At 55.0% G+C, this 17,775-nt stretch overlaps 3 protein-coding genes across 3 annotated transcripts in view; 2 read left to right on the top strand and 1 right to left on the bottom strand.

Annotated features, from left to right (window-relative positions):
- Window positions 1-100: 100 nt before the first annotated feature.
- POLE4 (DNA polymerase epsilon 4, accessory subunit) lies at window positions 101-2,284 on the bottom strand. Its single transcript, XM_083810890.1, has 4 exons — window positions 2,057-2,284; window positions 1,220-1,304; window positions 884-925; window positions 101-531 (listed from the first exon to the last, which is right to left on the bottom strand). The coding sequence occupies exons 1-4, from the start codon at window positions 2,267-2,269 to the stop codon at window positions 518-520; spliced, it is 354 nt and encodes a 117-aa protein (XP_083667016.1). The 5' UTR covers window positions 2,270-2,284; the 3' UTR covers window positions 101-517.
- A 1,173-nt stretch (window positions 2,285-3,457) lies between these two features.
- On the top strand, window positions 3,458-12,529 carry PRAM1 (PML-RARA regulated adaptor molecule 1). Its single transcript, XM_083810855.1, has 10 exons — window positions 3,458-4,005; window positions 5,810-6,497; window positions 8,702-8,774; window positions 9,002-9,114; window positions 9,583-9,637; window positions 9,944-10,037; window positions 10,299-10,461; window positions 11,045-11,078; window positions 11,667-11,701; window positions 12,224-12,529. The coding sequence occupies exons 1-10, from the start codon at window positions 4,003-4,005 to the stop codon at window positions 12,226-12,228; spliced, it is 1,263 nt and encodes a 420-aa protein (XP_083666981.1). The 5' UTR covers window positions 3,458-4,002; the 3' UTR covers window positions 12,229-12,529.
- Window positions 12,530-12,634: 105 nt separating this feature from the next.
- Window positions 12,635-17,775, top strand: part of LOC310886384 (excitatory amino acid transporter 5-like) — a 32,904-nt gene continuing 27,763 nt past the window's right edge. The window contains exons 1-2 of the mRNA XM_083810896.1: window positions 12,635-13,547; window positions 15,437-15,516. Of these exons, the coding sequence (XP_083667022.1) occupies window positions 13,371-13,547; window positions 15,437-15,516 (257 nt within the window). The 5' untranslated portion in view covers window positions 12,635-13,370. The remainder of the gene's footprint in view (window positions 13,548-15,436; window positions 15,517-17,775) is intronic.

The raw sequence follows: 17,775 nt of genomic DNA on the forward strand, positions 1-17,775 counted from the left end.
AAAGCAGAACACCATTAGAAGGCATCCTTTCCAGACTACGCTAGTGCTATAGAAACAAGACCTTCATCACAGCAGCACAGAGGAGGAATCAGGACAGCTATTCAACAACAACAAAAAATTTAATGTTGGCCAAGAAACAAACATATACAAAGAAAAATACGTTTCCATTAAAAAAATCACCATGCCTTGGCATCTAAGCTAATCCACTCTCCATTCACAGCTTCGTGGTGCTGCAGAGTACCTGGAGAGGCAGAGCAGCTGCTGTGTGCCACGACCGAACTGGAGAGCAGTCTGCATTGCAGCAACAGGGCACAGTTGAGTGACGTACAAAATATTTATGAAAAAATACATATTTTAAATAAAGAACTTACAACAACTTAAACTTTATACAAAACATTATGGTTGCCATTTCAGTGTCTCAATTCTAGGAACTACTTTCGAACTCTCAGTGTCCTGTTTTCCACCCCACATCCATCTCTGCAGTCTGTTTCTCCAGAGAGCTCCATCTCTGGCCAGCTCAGTCCAAAGTACCTAAAAATGAAAACAAAAAAACAGTCTCGGAAATCAGAAAGGAAACAGAAAGGCAGTTATATGAACAACTGAAACTTGTTTAGAAACTGCCAATGGAATATGCAGTAACTTAGTTTAATAAATGAATCACATAGAAGTAAGACCAAATTTAACTAAAAAGTATTGTACGTATCTCCAGGACAACTTGATTTGTGTTTCACCTCTCTGAGGGGGGAGAGGGACATAGATGAGTTACACTACTAACTATTAAAGATGGGCCCCAGAGGGGCTCTGCAAATTATTACGTTCTTTCTCTCTCAAGAAGGGGACTCCAGAAAATATTGAAACCAACTGAAACCAAGCAGAAACTCACCTTCCAAAAAAGCAAATTCATCAATAGCTTCAATAGCATTATCTGCAAAGCAAAGTGAAAACAATTAACATAGATAAAGCTGACTCCATATTTGTGTTTACTTCAAATAGCAGCATTTGAATTTGCATCACAGTACAGTGACCAATTTCAAAGAGGTTTATTTGTTTTGGAGGTGGTGTGTGAAATTACTAGCATATAATATTTGGTAGGAGATTTCTCTTTCATCTTTGGAGAAATAAGTTGTTCCTACAACTGTTTCATCACACCAGGACAGGTAGAAAAATCCTCCCTCTTACCAACCCTTTGCTAATGACAGTACTAAACGTGGCCTCATACCCAGATCTTTTCTCTGCAGAGTTTTTCTTTTTCCTTGCTGAGCGTACACATAAGCATCTTTGGCTATGGTTTCAACAAACAACTCCTGCAAAGCAAAAACACGAGAGTTTCACAAGGAGAATGGGAGAGGGAAGAAAGAACATCTGTGCAACAAGGAAAATGAAAGGTCCTACAGAATTTTAGAAGAAACCAAAATTGCCATCCTAAAACATCCCCTTTCAAATAAATAGCTCTGAAAACCACAGATTAACTTATTGGGTAGTGATGTGCATGAGAAGTAACAGAGGAAAGAAGGCTGTGCAGGGCAGAGACAGAACCACAGAATCATCTAGGTTGGAAGAGACCTCCGAGAGCACCTAGCCCAACCTCTGTCTCCTCTGAACATGTCTGAGACCAGACGTGCGTCAGCTGCTCCCAGGGCACCTTCTGGGACACAGCCCTCGCGTGCCATGCCGAGGATGCCTCAGCTGTCGGAGGCGGATACCCAGCAGCAGCCCTAGGAGTTACTGCAAGGGAGCGTGATGCCAAAGCTATCCGACCATCAACCCTCGCCTGTGTAAAGGGAGACACCTTACAAAGGTGATGGGAACAACCCTGTCACACATTGCTCCCACCTGCACACCACAAGCCCTCAACCTGCAGCCACGGCCAACTGGACGCCGACCCCAAACAGGCTCAGAACTGCCTCGGGGAAGCAAAACGCCGGCTAGGAGAGCAAACTGCCGCTCCACCGGCAACCTCGGGCCCACGGGGGGCCCCGGCGGGCCGGCCCGGGCCGGGCCGGGCCTCCCGGCCGAGGCTCCCCGCCGAGGGACCCGCGCCGCCGCCGCGCCTCACCGTGGCCCGCGCCAGGACGAAGACGGCCTCCTGGCTGGCCAGGGTGACGTCCGGGTCCGCCTTCACCAGCGCCTTCACCCGCGCCAGCGGCAGGCGGGCCAGGCGGGCCGGCCCCGGGCACTGCGGCCCCGCGCCCGCCTCCTCCCCCGGCCCCGCCGGCTCCGAGCCCGCCGCCGCCGCCGCCGCCGCCACCGGCACGGCCGCCGCCGCCATCCCGCGCCCAGGGGCCGCGCCTGCGCAGCGCCGCCGGGCGGAGCGGGGCCGCCGCGGGGGGGGCCCGGCGGAGCTGAGGGGGTTGAGGGGGCGGCGGGGCTGAGTGGCTGAGGGACCGCGGAGCGGCCGCGGTTGCCTCGGTGCTTTCGGGGAGTCGGCTTCCAGCCAGCCCCTGCCCCCTGACGCGGGCCTTGAGCCCCCCGGTCGCTACCGAACGCAGCCCTTGAGCCTCCTCCTGTCACCCGCCTCCCCCTGACACAGCGCTGCAGCCTCCCCGCCCTCCCCGAACGTGGCCCCTGAGCCTCTCTGTTTCTCCCAAACACAGCTTTTCATCCTCCTGTCAGCCCCAAACACAGCCCTTCATCCTTCTCATCCCCCACGTTCTCCCAAATAAGTCCCTCGAGCCTCCTCTGTCACCCCAGGACACAACCCTTCCTCCTCCCCGTCACCCTCGTCCCCCAGACATGTCATTGGAGCCTCCCTGTGTCCCTGTCCCCCAAACATGGTCCTGTCCCCCCCACCCTGCTGGAGCCGCGGGCAGGTGGTCATGGGGACCCCAGGGAGGTGGCTGTCCCAGCCAGATGCCCACCTTGTTGGCACCCAGAGGGTTGGGCACAGGACCCCCCAGCATGCTGCCTCCATCCGGTGGGATCCCACCCTCCAGTGTCCCCTCCACAGGATGCCGCTGAGGACCACCACCATTTACCACCATGTGTCACTCCCAACCTTCCCCACATCCTTGACCCACCAGCTTATCCTTAAAACGGTCACCCTGACAGCCATCCTCAGGCACAAAACAGCCATGGGTGCTGCTGGTGGGACATCTTCCCAAAGGGACAGAGGGACATGCCACCCCGGGGCAGGGACATCATCACCAGTCTGCAGCTGGCAGAGCATCTCTGCAGGCCTCAGCCAGTGCCCCAAGCAGGGGTTGGGTTCTCCTCTGCAGGGCGGGGTTTTGCCCCATGCTGATGGGACTTGACTCAACCTCTCAGCTTTCCTGTCTCTGAGGCAACGAACAGCAGGACATTTCAACACAAAGATGACCCAACTAGGTGCCGTGCTGTGCAGAACACTTCTGCTTCCCTTTATGGAGCAAACAACCTCCAGTTCTGGATGTGTCTAAAACCTGGAGCCCTTGCCCCACCCTCCCATGCACATGCAGAGCTTGGCTGAGGCTGGGCTGCACAGGCCATGCTGGTTGTGCCGTGCTACCCAAAAAGAGCAGATCACGAATTTCCTCCACTCTGCAGGTCCCATGGGGCTGTGAAAACCCAGCCTGCAGCATGTTCACGTTGGCTGTCATGAGATGAGAACCTAACTTGCCCTCTCGTTCCTCGCAGGAACCCTTCCCTCTCGTCAAGAGTCTGGGCTCTTTTCTGGATGAGACAGCAGGGCCCGGTGGGCCTCACACTGCCCGGCAGCAGCAGAGTCCAGTGTCCAAGCCAGAAGTGCACAAAAAGGTGCTGCTCCTCCTCCTCCTCCACCTTCTCCTCCTCCTCTTCCTCCTCCTCCTCCTCCTCCTCTTTCTGCTCATGCTGCTTCACAGTCAGCTACTTCCTGGCATTGCACACAGCTTCTCACCAACCATTAGGAAAGAGCTTCTGGTTTCAGAGGAGAGGGACCCTGCTGCCATCTGAAGAGGCTTGCCTTACACAAGTCCTCCTGCCTGGATGCCTCTGATGGTCTTTGGAAAAGAGGAGAACTTGTAGGAAAGTGTCCACTGATGGAAAATGGTGAGTAAGAACTTGACCTGGGCTGCTGTGGACCTGAGGATGGGGTGTGGGGAGCAGAGCCATATCTCCTGCTCAGGAAGCTGGAGAGTTTCTGTGGCTGTGTCCTTGTGAGGGGCCAGGTCCTGCTGAGACCCTCGCCCCCCTTAGGGAGTAGTAACAGGCAAAGTCCTGTGGTCCATCTGCGCTGGTCGGAGCTTCAAAGGTCTCTGACCAGTTCCTGGGCTCAGAGCAAGAATTGCCAGGTGACATTGGGCTGAATATAAAATATGTGAAAGAGGAGAAGCTTACATTGTGCTGCTGAACCCAGGAGGGCACCCAGCAACGCAAAAAGCTGGACTTTATTACTGTGACAGCAGTGCTGTATCCCATAGGTAGACTCAGGTACTCTGTCTGTCCCACCCCATTGAACAGCACTAGAACTTATGGTTAGAAACGTCTGAATTGTGTTCACATCTAAAATCCCTGAGGCATGTTTGAGAGTTGCTTTTTTCATTAGTTTCTGTGAAATCTCCACTGCCTGGTGTGCAGGAAACAGCAAATTCACGCTGTTCTACCACAGGCTCTGCTCAGAGTGCTGTGTTTGCAGTGTTTACTGGGGAAACTGCGGTGACTGCCCAGGGATGAGAGGGGAACTTGAACCTATTTAGGTGTCTAAATTTGAGCATTTATGTCTGAAAATATTGCGTAGCTTCTTTGTGCTCTAGCCCTTCTGTTGTGAAATAAAAAAAAATTACGCAAGTGCAAACCCAGACTGAGATCCCAGAGGGAGGAAGACTTCAAAACCAAAGCCTATGGCAGGGCAAATGGAGCAGCCAGCTCTGATGCAAACGGATGCTGTGGTCTGAGGACAAGAAGGCAGGAGAAAGATGCAGGAGGAAGAGGATCCTTCCCCGTCCATATAGTCTATCTGGGATGGTTATGAAAATGTAACCCTATCATCCCTGAGCTTTGTGCTGTATCTCAGACTTGGCATTCTTCTTCTGAAAGTCATCCAGGCACCTCCTGACAGTCTTTCTCCAGAGACTTCAGAAAAAGGTGCTGCTGGGACGTTCAGGAAGCCCGGGCAGCTCTGCGCTGGGGCTGGTGTGGCCCAGTTTGCCTGTGCGCTCATCACGGTGTGAGCAGCACAGGAAACACCTCATCAGAAAAGTAGGGCAGATCTGCTGTTTCTTGGCCTTTTTTTGCATACAGCCTTCAGCGGGATGGGTTTTCCTCCAAGGAAAGAGGCCGACGGCTCTGCATGGTCTCCTCCATGCAGGTGCCGTGACCTCCTGTCTCTGAGCAGCCAGACCCCTTCTCCTTATGGAGAGGCCGTCACAGAGCAGGACACAGCCCCATGGTTTTGGGCTCCTCAAGGCTTTTCCTGGAGCTCACAAGGGAGCTGCCACACTTCTGATTACCATGGTCTTCATGGGGGACAGGGCCAGGGCAAAGTAGGTTGCTCCCCTCCGAGCCTTGGGCAATATCAAGGTCTCAAATTCTGCCCTCAGGAGCTTTGTTACCAGTAGGGCATAATTCCCTTCCCTGTCCCACTGTTTGGAAGGTTCCTGGTAGTGGGCAGAGGATGGATCAGGCCAAAAGACTCCATGAAACAGCTTCTGGGTGCCCTCACTGTGTTGGACCTGTTCCCAGTCTGGTTCAGCCCTGAGCTCTTTTCTCAGACACCCATGCAGTGAGCAAAGGCCACTTTCCATGGAGGAGGCTCAGTGTCAGGCCATGCCGAAGCAATAGTGCTTTCTGCAGAGGGGCTTTGACTCATTTTCCTCCATAATGTTTTAACTGGAGCTTTTCTTAATGGTTGCAGAGGCACCCGGAGGGGAAAGGGGCCATGGTGCGACACCTCCAAGCAAAGTTCAAAGGCAACAGGGAAGATCTCCCTGAAGCAGGCAGCTGGCTGGAGAGTCGCTCGGCGGCATCCCCTGCAACGGAGCCAGGACAGATGCCTGTGCTGGGCTCCAAGGGTGAGCCGCCCCCTGAGTCCCCTCGGACCAGGAGGGTGGACTTCAGCAGGGCTCCTCCACCCCACAGCAAAGGTCAGAGTGTGGGACAGAGCTCGCTTCCTCATCCCGTTTCTGAGACCCCGGAGTGGATGGCACGACTGAAGAAGGGTATTGCTCAGGACACCAGCTCCCAGCCAGCCCCTGCAAAGCCAGGAGGAAGAGATGTGTTGAACAAGGAAGTTGGAGCCACCTCTGATCCTCCCCAGAGAAACCAAGCCCAGCAGAAATGGCCGCCCATCAAAGACAAGGGTGCTCCAGCAGTTCCAGCCAAAGGTGCAGCCGTTGCAGCCTCCCCAGATGCTGTGGGAAGCACCCAGGAGACAGGGCACCCCACTCTGCCTCGGAGGAAGCCTCTGCCACATGTCATGACACTGGGAGCGAGGCCGGCCAAGCCCAGGCGCCCTCCTGCCGTGGATCTGGAGAAGTTCCGTGCAGCTGCACGTCCTGGGATGCCCGGCCGTCCTGCCGTGGAGCCAAGGAGCGCTAAGCTGGGTATGGCCAGGCACCTGCTGGCACCTCAAAGCCCCCCACTGAAGGCAACCGCTTCAGGATGCAAAATTTTCCAACTTAGAGCCTGGAGATCCTGGGAGACAGAAATTTTGGGTGGGCTGAGAGAGAAGTGGGGGCTGGTTAGTGACGAAGGGGCTTTATGAACATAGCACATGCAGGGGACGTAGGACAGCAGCTGGAGAAACAAGGAGAGATCAAGTGCCATGTCCCCGGCTGGGGACAGGTATCAGACTCTGGGGTGCTTGCAGGGAGTGGGGCTGGAGCGAGTACTTGAGGGATCTTGGCAAACGGGGGCGAGTCCAGTGCTGGGCACTAGGATGGCTGGGGGCTGGAGCACATGGGGAAGGAGAGGCTGAGACCCAGGCTTGGTTGGCTGGGAGGAGGGAAGGCAAAGGTGACATCGCACTGCCACAGCTGCCTAATGGGAGGAGAAGGTGGAGCCAGACATTTCAGAGGTGCCAGGAGCAGGACCAATGGGCACGAGCTGTAGCAGGGGAAACTCCAGTTAGATGCAAGGGGAAATTCGTTCCTGTCGGAGTGGTGCAGCCCTGTGGCAGGGACCAGAGAAATGGGTATCTCTGTCCTTGGAGATATCCAGGTGTCAGCTGGACGAGGCCCTGAGACCTGCTCTAGCTCTGAGGCTCTCTCAGCCCTGCTCTGAGAAGGAGGTTGGATGAGAGGCTCCTCAGGCCCTTTCCGACCAGCCCACCCTTCCGTGACTGTAAGAGCAGTCAAGCATCACTGGTGGGAAGCAGAGCTGGCCTCCTCCGTCCCACGGCAGAGAAGCACTTACACACCCTTTGGGCAGAGGCTTTCTGAAGCTGGCAGCACATTGCCTGCAACACCGTCTGCCTCCAAGCCTGAGGGAGCTGCCAAGGCTGCAGGGGCACAGACAGGACCATGGGGGCACCATTGGGACCGGGGTGCCGCCTGGTATGTCCTTAACTGGCTGCCGGCTGCCTGCGGGACGCAGGGCTTGGTGCCTCTTGACGCGGTGGTTCTCCATTCGGCACGAACTCTGCCACAGTCCTACCAGATGGTGTCCTTCCAAATCTAGGCAGATTTGTTGCTTTCTAACAGCCACCACTCTGCTAAGACATGCTCTCAGCTTTGAAATTTGTTTCAAATCTTGCTTCTTCCTCAACTTTTCTAATTTCTTCTTTACCACCTTGTTATAAGGACATTTCCCTTTTACCCAGCTCATGCCATAACTGTGGGGCAGAGTGCAACTCTAAGAGTAGAGCCGTTCCCTTTCCCTATGAGAACTGCAAAGCCAAACTCTTTTATATTATTGTATTAGCCCACCATTTTGTGGGATCATTCAGAGGCCTTTATCAGTCCTGACTGTGCTGTTGTGCTGGGAGATGCTCACCCAAAGAGGGGCCCCAGCCTAGAGGGTTAGAGTCGCCCTGGCAGAGGAGTGAGTGATCCTCCCTCCATATGTCATAAAATCTGGCAGTTTTCAAGTATTTTATTGTCTTCTGGAAACTGAGGCAAGTTGGAAAACCTAGAGTGACTCCCCTAGATTTACTTATTTTTGTTAATCACAGGTTTTAAGGTAATCTTACAATTTTTTTAAGGCTTGACATGTGATTGCTCATCACTTGGTACAGTAACCCCATCAGAGCCCCAGTGTTGGATACTCGTGTTGGTTACTGACTGCTCTAGCTGACCAGGCTGGTGATAGCTATGAGTCTGGCAATAAAACTAATGGCATCTTGGTGCGGCTGTACGAATGCTGGGGATTGTAGCAGGTGCAGCAGCACTTTCTGGCTGATGATGTCCCTGAGCACTTGGAGATGCCCAGGACTTGCCCTGATACCAAGCTGACGGAGATCTGGAGTTTAGCGTTTTCAACATATTCAAGATACTCATATTTGGCTTCTTCCCCTTGCCTTTCATCATTGGTCCAGGGAGAAAAAACATTACGGACACAAGGGCAGGAATACATCCATTAAAGCTCCCTGTGGAGCTCCCCAGTGAGCCATGCCCCAGAGTGTAGGGAAGGAAGAAAATTCCCAGATGGGCCATGGAGAAAAACTCCTCACTGGATCCAGATGTGCAGCCAGTTTCATCACCCCACATCCCCCTGTACAAATCTAGCCTGAGGAGGCTCTGATCCTCTGAGTTGAGGTGAAAACTTGAAATAATCCCTTGTTGCTTTCCGGTTCCTCTTTTTACCACAGGTTACCCAAAACCAGGTTGTGTGGCATCGGGCCCGGCGCGGTTCTCACCGCGGGACGCTCCAAGTGCAGCAGGGTAAGTACTGATGAGGTGCTTTAATTTTAGGTGGCCTCCAGGCTGTCCTGACCAGGTGGGAAGGGCACCAGTTCCATCGGGCACCAAGGCATGGGTCCATCGGTTTTCCTGCCTGTTCCTAGAGCCCAGCTTGGGATGGCTCCTCGTGCAGGCAGCTCCAGTGGTACAAAGCATTGTTCTTCACAGGCTGCTGCATGGCTTCCTAATCACACTCTGCTCTGTCCCAGGGATGAAGATGAGATATACGATGATGTAGAGACCGTTGGGCCGGTCAAGAGAGACCAAAGTGTTCCACTGCCACCCACGTCCCGACCACCAGCGTATCTCCGTCCTGGAGGAGGTGGGTGCAGGCTGGGTGCTGGCTGGGGTGCCTCAGGGAGCACTGGGGACCCAGTGAATTCTGCAGCCAGCAGCAACTACACTGGGCTGGCTGCGCCCATGCGTGGGAGGACAGTGGGTTTCTCTGCCACCTTGTAAACAAGCATGGGTGACTGATCCCCTGAAATTATCAAATGTGCTTTTCAGCCATCTGGATGAGTCCATTAACATCAACTGAGCTTGGCCCTAGGGACACACATGGCCCAGCGAGGCAAGGACCATGGAGAGCAGCTGCCCCAGAACTGCCAGCCTTGTTCCCTGACCTGCCCGGCTCATTTCAAGGCTCATTTCTCTGAATTCAGCAGCTGGTGGTCCCAGTGGTCCCTCTCTCACTGTAGTTTCAGTCTCTTTCCCTGTGTTGTGTCTCAGTGGGTGCCTGCAGCTTACACCAGCCTCATGTCAGCATCTCTCTCTGGGTTTGGTTTTACAGGAAGAGATGCTGGTCGAGCCTCTGGCAGGTTTGCCCTACTGGCAGCTGTGCAAAGGTAACGAGGGGGTTTCGTGCTTTCCGTGGGGCCTCAAACTGCCAAGAATCCTTGACGCTTTTGCAAAGCTGGTTGTTCGGTTGTCTTTGCTGGGGTTGCAATAGAAATGTTGGTGGTGAAGGGCGCAAGTGGAGGGTTTAAACCTGGCTCAAGAGTACCAGCATCCCTGGAGGGAGGCACCTCTGGGTGCTGAGGGAGACCCAGAGCAGGGGAAATGTGACAGCATTGGCCAGGAAGAAAAAGTGTAAGGGGGGGAGTAGGAGTGGGGTTACCCAGGCTTTCCCTTGACTCGCAATGACTCTGCAGAGAAGCCCAGGCCTCCCGAAAGATGAAGCCAATGACACTCAAAGAATGCAAGAAGGAAGAGAAGGCAGACAGGGAGTTTCAGAAGAAATTCAAGGTGAGTAGCACTGAGCGGTTTCGTATCCCTCTAACCTCCCTCTTGCTCCCCAGGAAGGGTGCTGTGCACCGCAGAGACCTGGCAATACCCGGTCAGACCTGCCCCATGCCCCACCAAGGCACCCCCAGATCAGACTGGTCCCGCAGACCTTTTTGCTTAAGAGGAGCCTGCTTTTTCCTTGAAGGGAAGGAGATTGGAGCTGCATGGCCAGCATTCCTCGGAACAGCTGCTTGAGCTGCAGCACTGCTGTTTGTGTTTCAGTTTGAAGGGAGCATCAATGTCCTGACCCAGATGATGGTTGACCCTGCAGTGACGGAGAAGAGGGGCGGAGGGAAGAATCTGCCACTCAGACGGGGAGAAATTCTTGATGTGATTGAGTTTACAAATAAGGAGCAAATCCTCTGCCGAAACAGCCAGAGGAGGTGTAAGTCCATGGGGACTGAGGCTCTGCTTGGAGCAGGGATCACAGCACACAGCTTCCAGGCAGTCATTGCTGGTAACAACTTTCTTTGCACATGCATCATTAGACTGTGGGAGACATCCCCTTGCTGTTGGAGATAGTCAGCATATCCTGGGTCTCCAGTGTTCCTGCTTCTCTTTGTAAAAATGCCGTGCTCTTCCTCCCACTCAGAACAAACATTTCTGCCTTTAGCTGGGCTCGTCATCTCCTTCTGCTAAAAGCCTCTGCATTTCCCAGGGCTTTGCTCTGGTCACAGACTCCACGAGCTATGCTTGCACTGAAGGGTGCTCGGGTGAAATGGGCTGCAGACCCACCCCAGGCAGAGATGGGGATCAGGGCTGTGACCCAGCCCAGCAGGCTGGTTCCCTGCGTTGTCAGCAGGTTCCTCCCAAGGGTCCAGCTCGGCTTCCCGGAGCCAGGCTGCTCCTCTCCCCCAGCTCTCCTGGGGATGTGGGGTGCTTCTAAGCCCTGCCTGTGCTGGGGTGCGACCCCGCTTATGGCCCTGCTCCCGGCACAACCTGATGTGCTTCTCCTTGCTCTCTTGCAGATGGCTATGTGCCCCGGGCTGTGATGCTACACCTGTGAGTATCTGTTTCCTGGCCCCTTCCTCCCCACTCCATGAGCTGTGGTGATTGCCCAGCACTGAACCAGCCCTGGCCATCGAGTGCTGGCTCTAAACCATCCAACCCAGGCAGTGGCCATAAGCATAATGCCTGCTAGTTGGCCTAGGGGGGCAGTCTGCCCTTTCCATTGATTTTTGGTGTCAGGAGAGGTTCTGGCACTGGGAGAAACTTCCCAGGATGCTGGGAGCCCTCCCCAAGCTGTGGTCCCAGCACATGGGACTTGCCTGGGTACTGCTCAGCTGCTGCTGCTGGCACAGCACGAGGGGCTCCCAGCGTCCTGGGATGGGGCCTCCGTCCATGTGCAATGCCAGAGGGGCCAGATCCGTTCTCCCCTCATGCTGGAGGATCCCATCTCTCGGGAGGAGCAGCCCAGAGGGGCAAGCATGAGCCTGGCAGGAGGTGAAAGGGGTGACACGGAGCACACCAGAGCTGAGAGGCATGTTAGGAGGTGGGACAGACACAGCAGCAGGAGCTGGCCCTTGCCTCAGTGGTGGGAGGTCATGGGGGACCAGACTGCTCACAGCATCCCGTTTTTTTCCCCCACAGGGACACTGACATCTATGACGACGTTGAGATTTATGGTAGGTTCAAGTGGACTGCTGTCAGTTCATGAGCAGGCAGCAGCTGTGTTTCAGGTCCTGTGTCCCTCAGCAGGCAGCAGTCGGCATGGTCCCAGGGCCCCTTCCCCAGGCCTTGTACCCAGACACTGGTACCAGGGCCTCCCCTCCCACCCCCTGCTATTTCCCTACTTTCCATCTCATAGGAGCTGGGATCTCCCCTCCCTCTTTGATTTCTTTCTTCCCTGGGACATGCCTTTCTTTCTCACAGGTCCCCAGTGTTCTTCCACTCCCAGTTACGTGGATTTCTCCACACCCTTCCCCTTCTCAGCTTGCTCCCTCCACTTGCTGCTAGCCCCATGGACCCCCCTTTAAGGTGTCCCTGACCCCCAAACAACTCGGGATGCCTTTCGCAAGCTGTTACTGACTCGTGGCTTACAAACACCATCCCTCTGCCTGCAGAGGGCTTTGCAGATGGAACTCAATGGAGACAGCTGTATTTTAGCTATGCTGATGAACAAATATTTTATCTATTCCACCTGTCAGGTTGAACAATCCGTGCTAAAGCCGAAGTCATGATGCACACCAACAGTGACCTCTCCAAAGGCCAAAACATGGAAAGTACTATATGCCACGCTCTTGCTTTGGAAGGAGGTCTGCTTCCTCTGAGATAGCTTGCAAAAGCCACCACATCCCTGCTGGAACAGCAGCGAAGCTGTTCAGCACACTGGGGGGGCTGCAATGATCCTGTCCCACAGAGGCAAGGACAATGGATATCTCCATACCAAATCTCCATATCAAGCCCTGTCTGTGGCCTAGTTTTGTATGTGTAAAAATACAGCAGTGATTTGAGAGGGTTTGGTGTTCTTAATTTTTTGTTTGTTTGTTTAATCTGTGCAAGAAAGGTTTTAATTCAGAGAGGTTTTAGTATTTCGTCGGTCCCAGAGCATCTTCAGCTCCCTGGGAACAGCACTGTATCCCTGAACCAATCCAGCACGAAGAAATATCCCAAAATATTGTGAGCAGCAATGATTATTGTACATGTGCCCAGTGAGCAGCCCATGGCCTGCGGGGCAGCTTCCTTGCAGAGCTGGGGCGGGGGAGTTGCATCTGTTGGGACAGATATTCCTTTGGGTCCCTTTAGCACCATCCATCGATATGCTGGGGTGCCGAACTGTTCAGACCAGCACAGGAAATTCTTGGATGAACTTATTAATGACTCTGGGAAAGTCCTTGGCAAGCTCTGCTCTAACGAAGCCCTCGCACCAACACAGACGTGGGGTGGGATGGGGATGCACTCACAGCCGGTGGGAGCCCAAACACTGCAGCAGCCTCTGATGGGCACGGCGGGACCCAGGACCCAGATCCTCCTGGATCATGAGCTGCTGTGGAAGGGAGCTCCCATGTTGTGTCCCTGCTCCCAGCCCACAGCGCGTGGCCCCGATCCATTGGGGTGGCAGCATCAGGAAGGGTTAACTCGGCTGGGATCGGCACCCGGCGCTCGCAGAAAGCCAAGTCCAGATTACCCAGTTGGAGACGTCACTTTCCATTATGGGAAAGGCTCCCAAGTAGCAGCACGGCTCTTGGCCCTGGGGATTAACCACCCGGCACAGCCGGCAAAGGGCAGGGCTCCGATGCCCGGAGCGATGCACGGTGCCGGGAGCTGCTCCCAGGGGCACGGCTGAGCGGGACCATGTGGGAGCGTGTCCGGAAAGCTCTGCTGGCCTCTCTTTCCGTGAGCTCCATGCGCCTCTGGAAGTGGGTGAGGGCTTTCTGGAGCAAAAACGGCCTCCTGACCCTGTCAATGCTGTCGGTCGCCACCGGCTGCCTCCTGGGCTTCCTGCTGCGGGCGCTGGAGCTGACGGAGCTGGTAAGATGCTGGGGACAGGACGGGAGCGAGGGAGACGGAGCGGGACCGGCAGTCGGGGCAGCCACAGAGGGACACGGCCACAAAAGCAAAGGCTTCTGCCCAAGAAAGGGCCTTCTCGTGGATGGTTTCTGTCTGTGGCCTTTCTTTTTTTTTTTTTTTCCCCCAAAAACTGCAGGACAAATCTTGGCTCCCTCTGCTGGGAGTGGGGGCTCTGGGCCAGACCCTGTCAGGCTGCAGGAGCCTGCAGGAGGGATGGGGATGGGAAGAGGGGGCTCCTGCCCCACTGCCCCCAAGGGTTGCAAACAGCCTAAAGCACAAAGCAGCAGTGCCGGCATCCCGGGGCCGAGCTTCTGCTGCCTCTCCCTGCAGGTGCTCAAAGCAAAGCCCAGGTCCACGCTTTGGAGAAGATCCAGCAAAAACCACTCGGGGTTTGCTGAGAGCCTGGGGGCTTCCAGCAATCGCCATTGCTCAGCGCTTTCTAGGAGTGCTGCGCTGTTAAATGTCACCGCGGTAAAATCCCGGTGGTTTTAAGGGCATCGAGCGTCTCAGCCGTAACTCAGCCCAGCGTGTGCCGGGCTGGCTGAGCCACGGGAGGCAGGATGCTCAGCGGGATCAGGCAGGATGCTCAGCGGGGTCCCAGCTTCAGTGAGCTCGGCTGACGCTGGACCATCCCCGCGTAACCTGCAAGGATTTAGCAGAGGCTTGTCACTTCAATTACGGACTGCAGCATCACTGCCCCGAGAGAGGATGATCTCGTTACTTAATTGAAGTGGGGTGTAATCCCGCTGCATCCCAGTGCACATGGCCACAAGAACCCCACGGCCTCCCATGGCGCCTGCACCCACCCGGGGTCCTGCCCCTCGTCCTGCCCTGCCCCAGCCCCATTGCCACTGCCCAGTTCTCCCCGTTAGGGACTTTTGGCCCAGCCTCCATGCCGCAGACGAAGCAGCCATTCCTTGCTTCCTTCCCCAATGGGGAAGTGTCACAGGGCTGGAAAACCCAGTGAAAAAGGGGACGCTCCTCGGTTCTGTGGCTCCTTCCTGCACCCTTCTGTCTCCACGCTACGTGGAGCTCAGCCAAGGTTAGGCCACGCGGGGGGGGTAGCACAGGGGCGGCAGCACGGGGCTCTTGGTTCAATAGTTTGCCTTGGCATCCCTCAAAGCCCAGTGGTGCTCGGGCCTTTGGAGCAATGGAAGCATGCACTTGGCTTCGGCCACCTCAGACCTTTCCCTGACGTCTCCAGGACGGTGCAGTGAAAAGCTGGGGGCCGGGGGGGGAAGGTTGGGTGGAGGATGGACGGTGGACGGCTGGGCTGATGGACGAGGGAGGGAGGCATGGAAGGAACTTGCTCAGTGTCCAGGAGGGTGGTGGATGGAGGGATGGTGGATGGACAGACAGATGGAGGGACAGACGGATGGGTGGAGGGACGGCTGGCTGGCAGATGGATGGAAGGAGGCAGGGCGGGTGGGCACCAGGTTGCACCTGGAGGCTTTGGGTCACTTCTGAGTCTCTGCTGCCCAACAAGGAGCACAGCAGCACCGGGGACAAGCCAGCAGCAGGGCCATGGGGGCCATTCCCCAGAGGGTGGTGGGTCCAGAGATGCTTTAGGGAGGGGAGCAGCTGCACACGCCCAGCTCCAGCTCACAGCCAGGTTTCCCACATGTAGCCTGTATTTCTTGGCCCCAGACCAGCTCTGGTAAGGGACAGCCAGGGAAACTGTGTCTCAGCAACCACAGGTTGGGAGCCAAGCTCAAAGCTTCAAAGCTGTGTCCCACTAGGGAAAAAAAAAAAAAAAAAAAAAGCGAGTTTATCAGGTTTGAGCCCTTAACCCGAGGTCAGGATCCACTTCTCAGCTCCCAGCTGACACACCAGCTTTGCTCTCTGCACAGGAGAAGCAGTACTTTTCCTTTCCTGGAGAGCTCCTCATGAGGATGTTGAAGATGCTGATCCTACCCTTGATCACCTCCAGGTAAGGCATCATCTTCTGCTTCTGAAGCGCCATCTCTGTGTCACATTGAGGAGATCGCACCATGAGACAGGGCTCAAAACTGCCCAGGGTGAGAATAACCCCACACCAAACGGCCAGCACCCAGGCAGCATCCCTAGCTTGGTGTCCATCGAACCCCATAATCTCCTAGTGATGGACTAGGACAGGCCCTGAGCTCAGGGGAAGCAGGTTTTGATTTGGTTTGTTTGTTTTTTTGCCTTAGCTTTCTTTACAGCGATCATCCTGGGTGCAGGGGTTACTTCCCTGCCAGGGCGAGCCCCGGGTACTCCAGCAATGACATTGTCACCAGAAAAAAATGCTGAAAAGTTGGTTTGAATATGTTCCAGCAGAAAAACCTAAATCCTGTAAACTTTTCTGAAGTGGTAGTGCAACCACCCAAATCAGAGAGGGGGATAATGGTCTTGGCCAGCTTTGTGAGCGGCTCTGTGAAACGGAGGGGTTGTTATTTCTGCACTTGTGCCTGGGCTGCCTTTGATTAGAGATGCTCGTTAGAGAGCTGGAAAACACTACTGGGGTTGGGGGTGGGGCGGGGTGGATTTCCTTTGCTTTTCATGCAGAAAACCACCAGCAAAGCACACAACAGAATGAAGATCAAAATGTCCAGTCCAGGCTTCAGGGTCAAAGACAGTAAGAAGTGGCTGGAGAAGGTTTTATGGAGTCCTGAAGTGCTGATCTCGTGAACTTCCCAGCGGCTAGGACTGAGAGGAGCACACGGCGAGGCTCTCTGTGTGTCAGGCAGTCTGAAGGCACTGAATTTGCTGGAGGATAAGAATGAGGTGCATTGGTCCTGACCTGGATTTGGTACATACTGCACTGGTCTGGGGTTTTGCTTCCTTTTTGTGCCCATCCAGCTGGCAGTGCGGGACCATCCGCAGGCTGCTGCTGATGGGCAGAGGTTTAAACCGAAAGCAGATTTCCTTGCTTAGGGGATTTTGAGAAAGTTCAGGTAGGAACCACAAGCGTTGCTCAATGTTGCACTTCGTGTTTGCAAATCCCACTTTCATCAGCCCATCCGAATCTAGAAATAAGCAACAGAGCCACACTTAACCCTAAGCAAGGCCTTGAAAAGCTGATAGAGTCACATATTTTAAATGATCACTGGCACATGGTCACCAGAAATACCCAATTCACTTTCATCCCCTTGCCGGTGTCTCACTGCTCTGTTGTTTTTCAGTTCGCTTGCTGCCTGGTTTGCCTGTAGTTTATTTTTGGGAGCAGCGTGATCACCTTCCTTGCCAAGCTTGGTGTTTTTGCCATCAGCCCCCATAGGGCTGCTTTCTGTTTCGCCCCAGCATCCACCCCCTTCCCGACACACTGCCAGGGTCTCTTGGGGTGCTCCCAGTGCTCCCTGCAGCCGAATGCTCTTGGGGCCCAGGGCCTGTCCCAGCCACAGCCGTGCTGCCCGTGAGGGTCTGGGCATCTGCAAAACACCCGCAGCACATTTCCTGCAAGGTGAACCAAACCAGGATTTTTCTTATTTAATTACTGTGTAATGATGAAGTGGCTGCACCCCCCCGTGCACCATCCCACAGGGACCAGGCTTGTGCTGGGGAAGGATTTGTCCAGCTTGGCGCTCAGATTTGGAGCTCCTCATGTCAGAAAGCTTCACCCACCTCCGCCTCACCTTTGTGGCCTCTCCTCAGCTTCCCAGAGCCTCTCTCCTCCCAGGCACGCGGCTGCAGGAGGGGATCTGGCCCCCCTCAACCACCTGTCCCTGCCGTGTCCCCGAGGGCAGCACTGACCCTGCCGCCCCCATCCCTGCCCCGCATCGCCCGGGGCTCTGCAGTGTCCCAGGAGAGATGGAGCAGGGAAAACCAGCGGTCAGGAGCTCTGCATGTCTGGGGGGGTGACACACTGCAGCCCCCACATGCTCCCATTTGATGTCCCCGCCAACAGCCTGCTGGCACAGCCCATAATACCCTCTCTATTTTTAGTCCAGTTTTGTTCAAAAGTAGCTTACTGGCTAGCTCTTAGGAAAGGTTACATGTACGTGAGGTCTGAACCTGTGGCTCTTTGCTTGGGGGAGCGGGTTCCATCCCCACCAGGATGTTTTACACCCTGTTTTACACCTTTCTTCGCAGCTGACAGTGACACCCCATAGCACGGTGACAAGCTGAGGCAGGGGAGGTTTAGGCTGGACATGAGGAAGAGGTTCTTCACCGAGAGGGTGGTCGCCCACTGGAACAGGCTCCCCAGGGAAGGAGTCACTGCACCAAGCCT

This window comes from Anser anser, assembly GCF_964211835.1.
Source record: "Anser anser genome assembly, chromosome: 25".
NCBI classification, from domain to species: Eukaryota; Metazoa; Chordata; class Aves; order Anseriformes; family Anatidae; genus Anser; species Anser anser.

What these genes read in the sequence shown, in the direction of transcription:
- POLE4 (XM_083810890.1), bottom strand. Translation starts at nt 2,269, where the DNA reads ATGGCGGCGGCGGCCGTGCCGGTGGCGGCGGCGGCGGCGGCGGCGGGC. An exon ending in TCGTCCTGGCGCGGGCCACG is followed by an intron (nt 1,305 to 2,056) that starts GTGAGGCGCGGC and finishes TTTGCTTTGCAG; the next exon opens with GAGTTGTTTGTTGAAACCAT. An exon ending in TCTGCAGAGAAAAGATCTGG is followed by an intron (nt 926 to 1,219) that starts GTATGAGGCCAC and finishes TTTGCTTTGCAG; the next exon opens with ATAATGCTATTGAAGCTATT.
- PRAM1 (XM_083810855.1), top strand. An exon ending in GACGCTCCAAGTGCAGCAGG is followed by an intron (nt 8,775 to 9,001) that starts GTAAGTACTGAT and finishes GCTCTGTCCCAG; the next exon opens with GGATGAAGATGAGATATACG. An exon ending in CCGAAACAGCCAGAGGAGGT is followed by an intron (nt 10,462 to 11,044) that starts GTAAGTCCATGG and finishes GCTCTCTTGCAG; the next exon opens with ATGGCTATGTGCCCCGGGCT.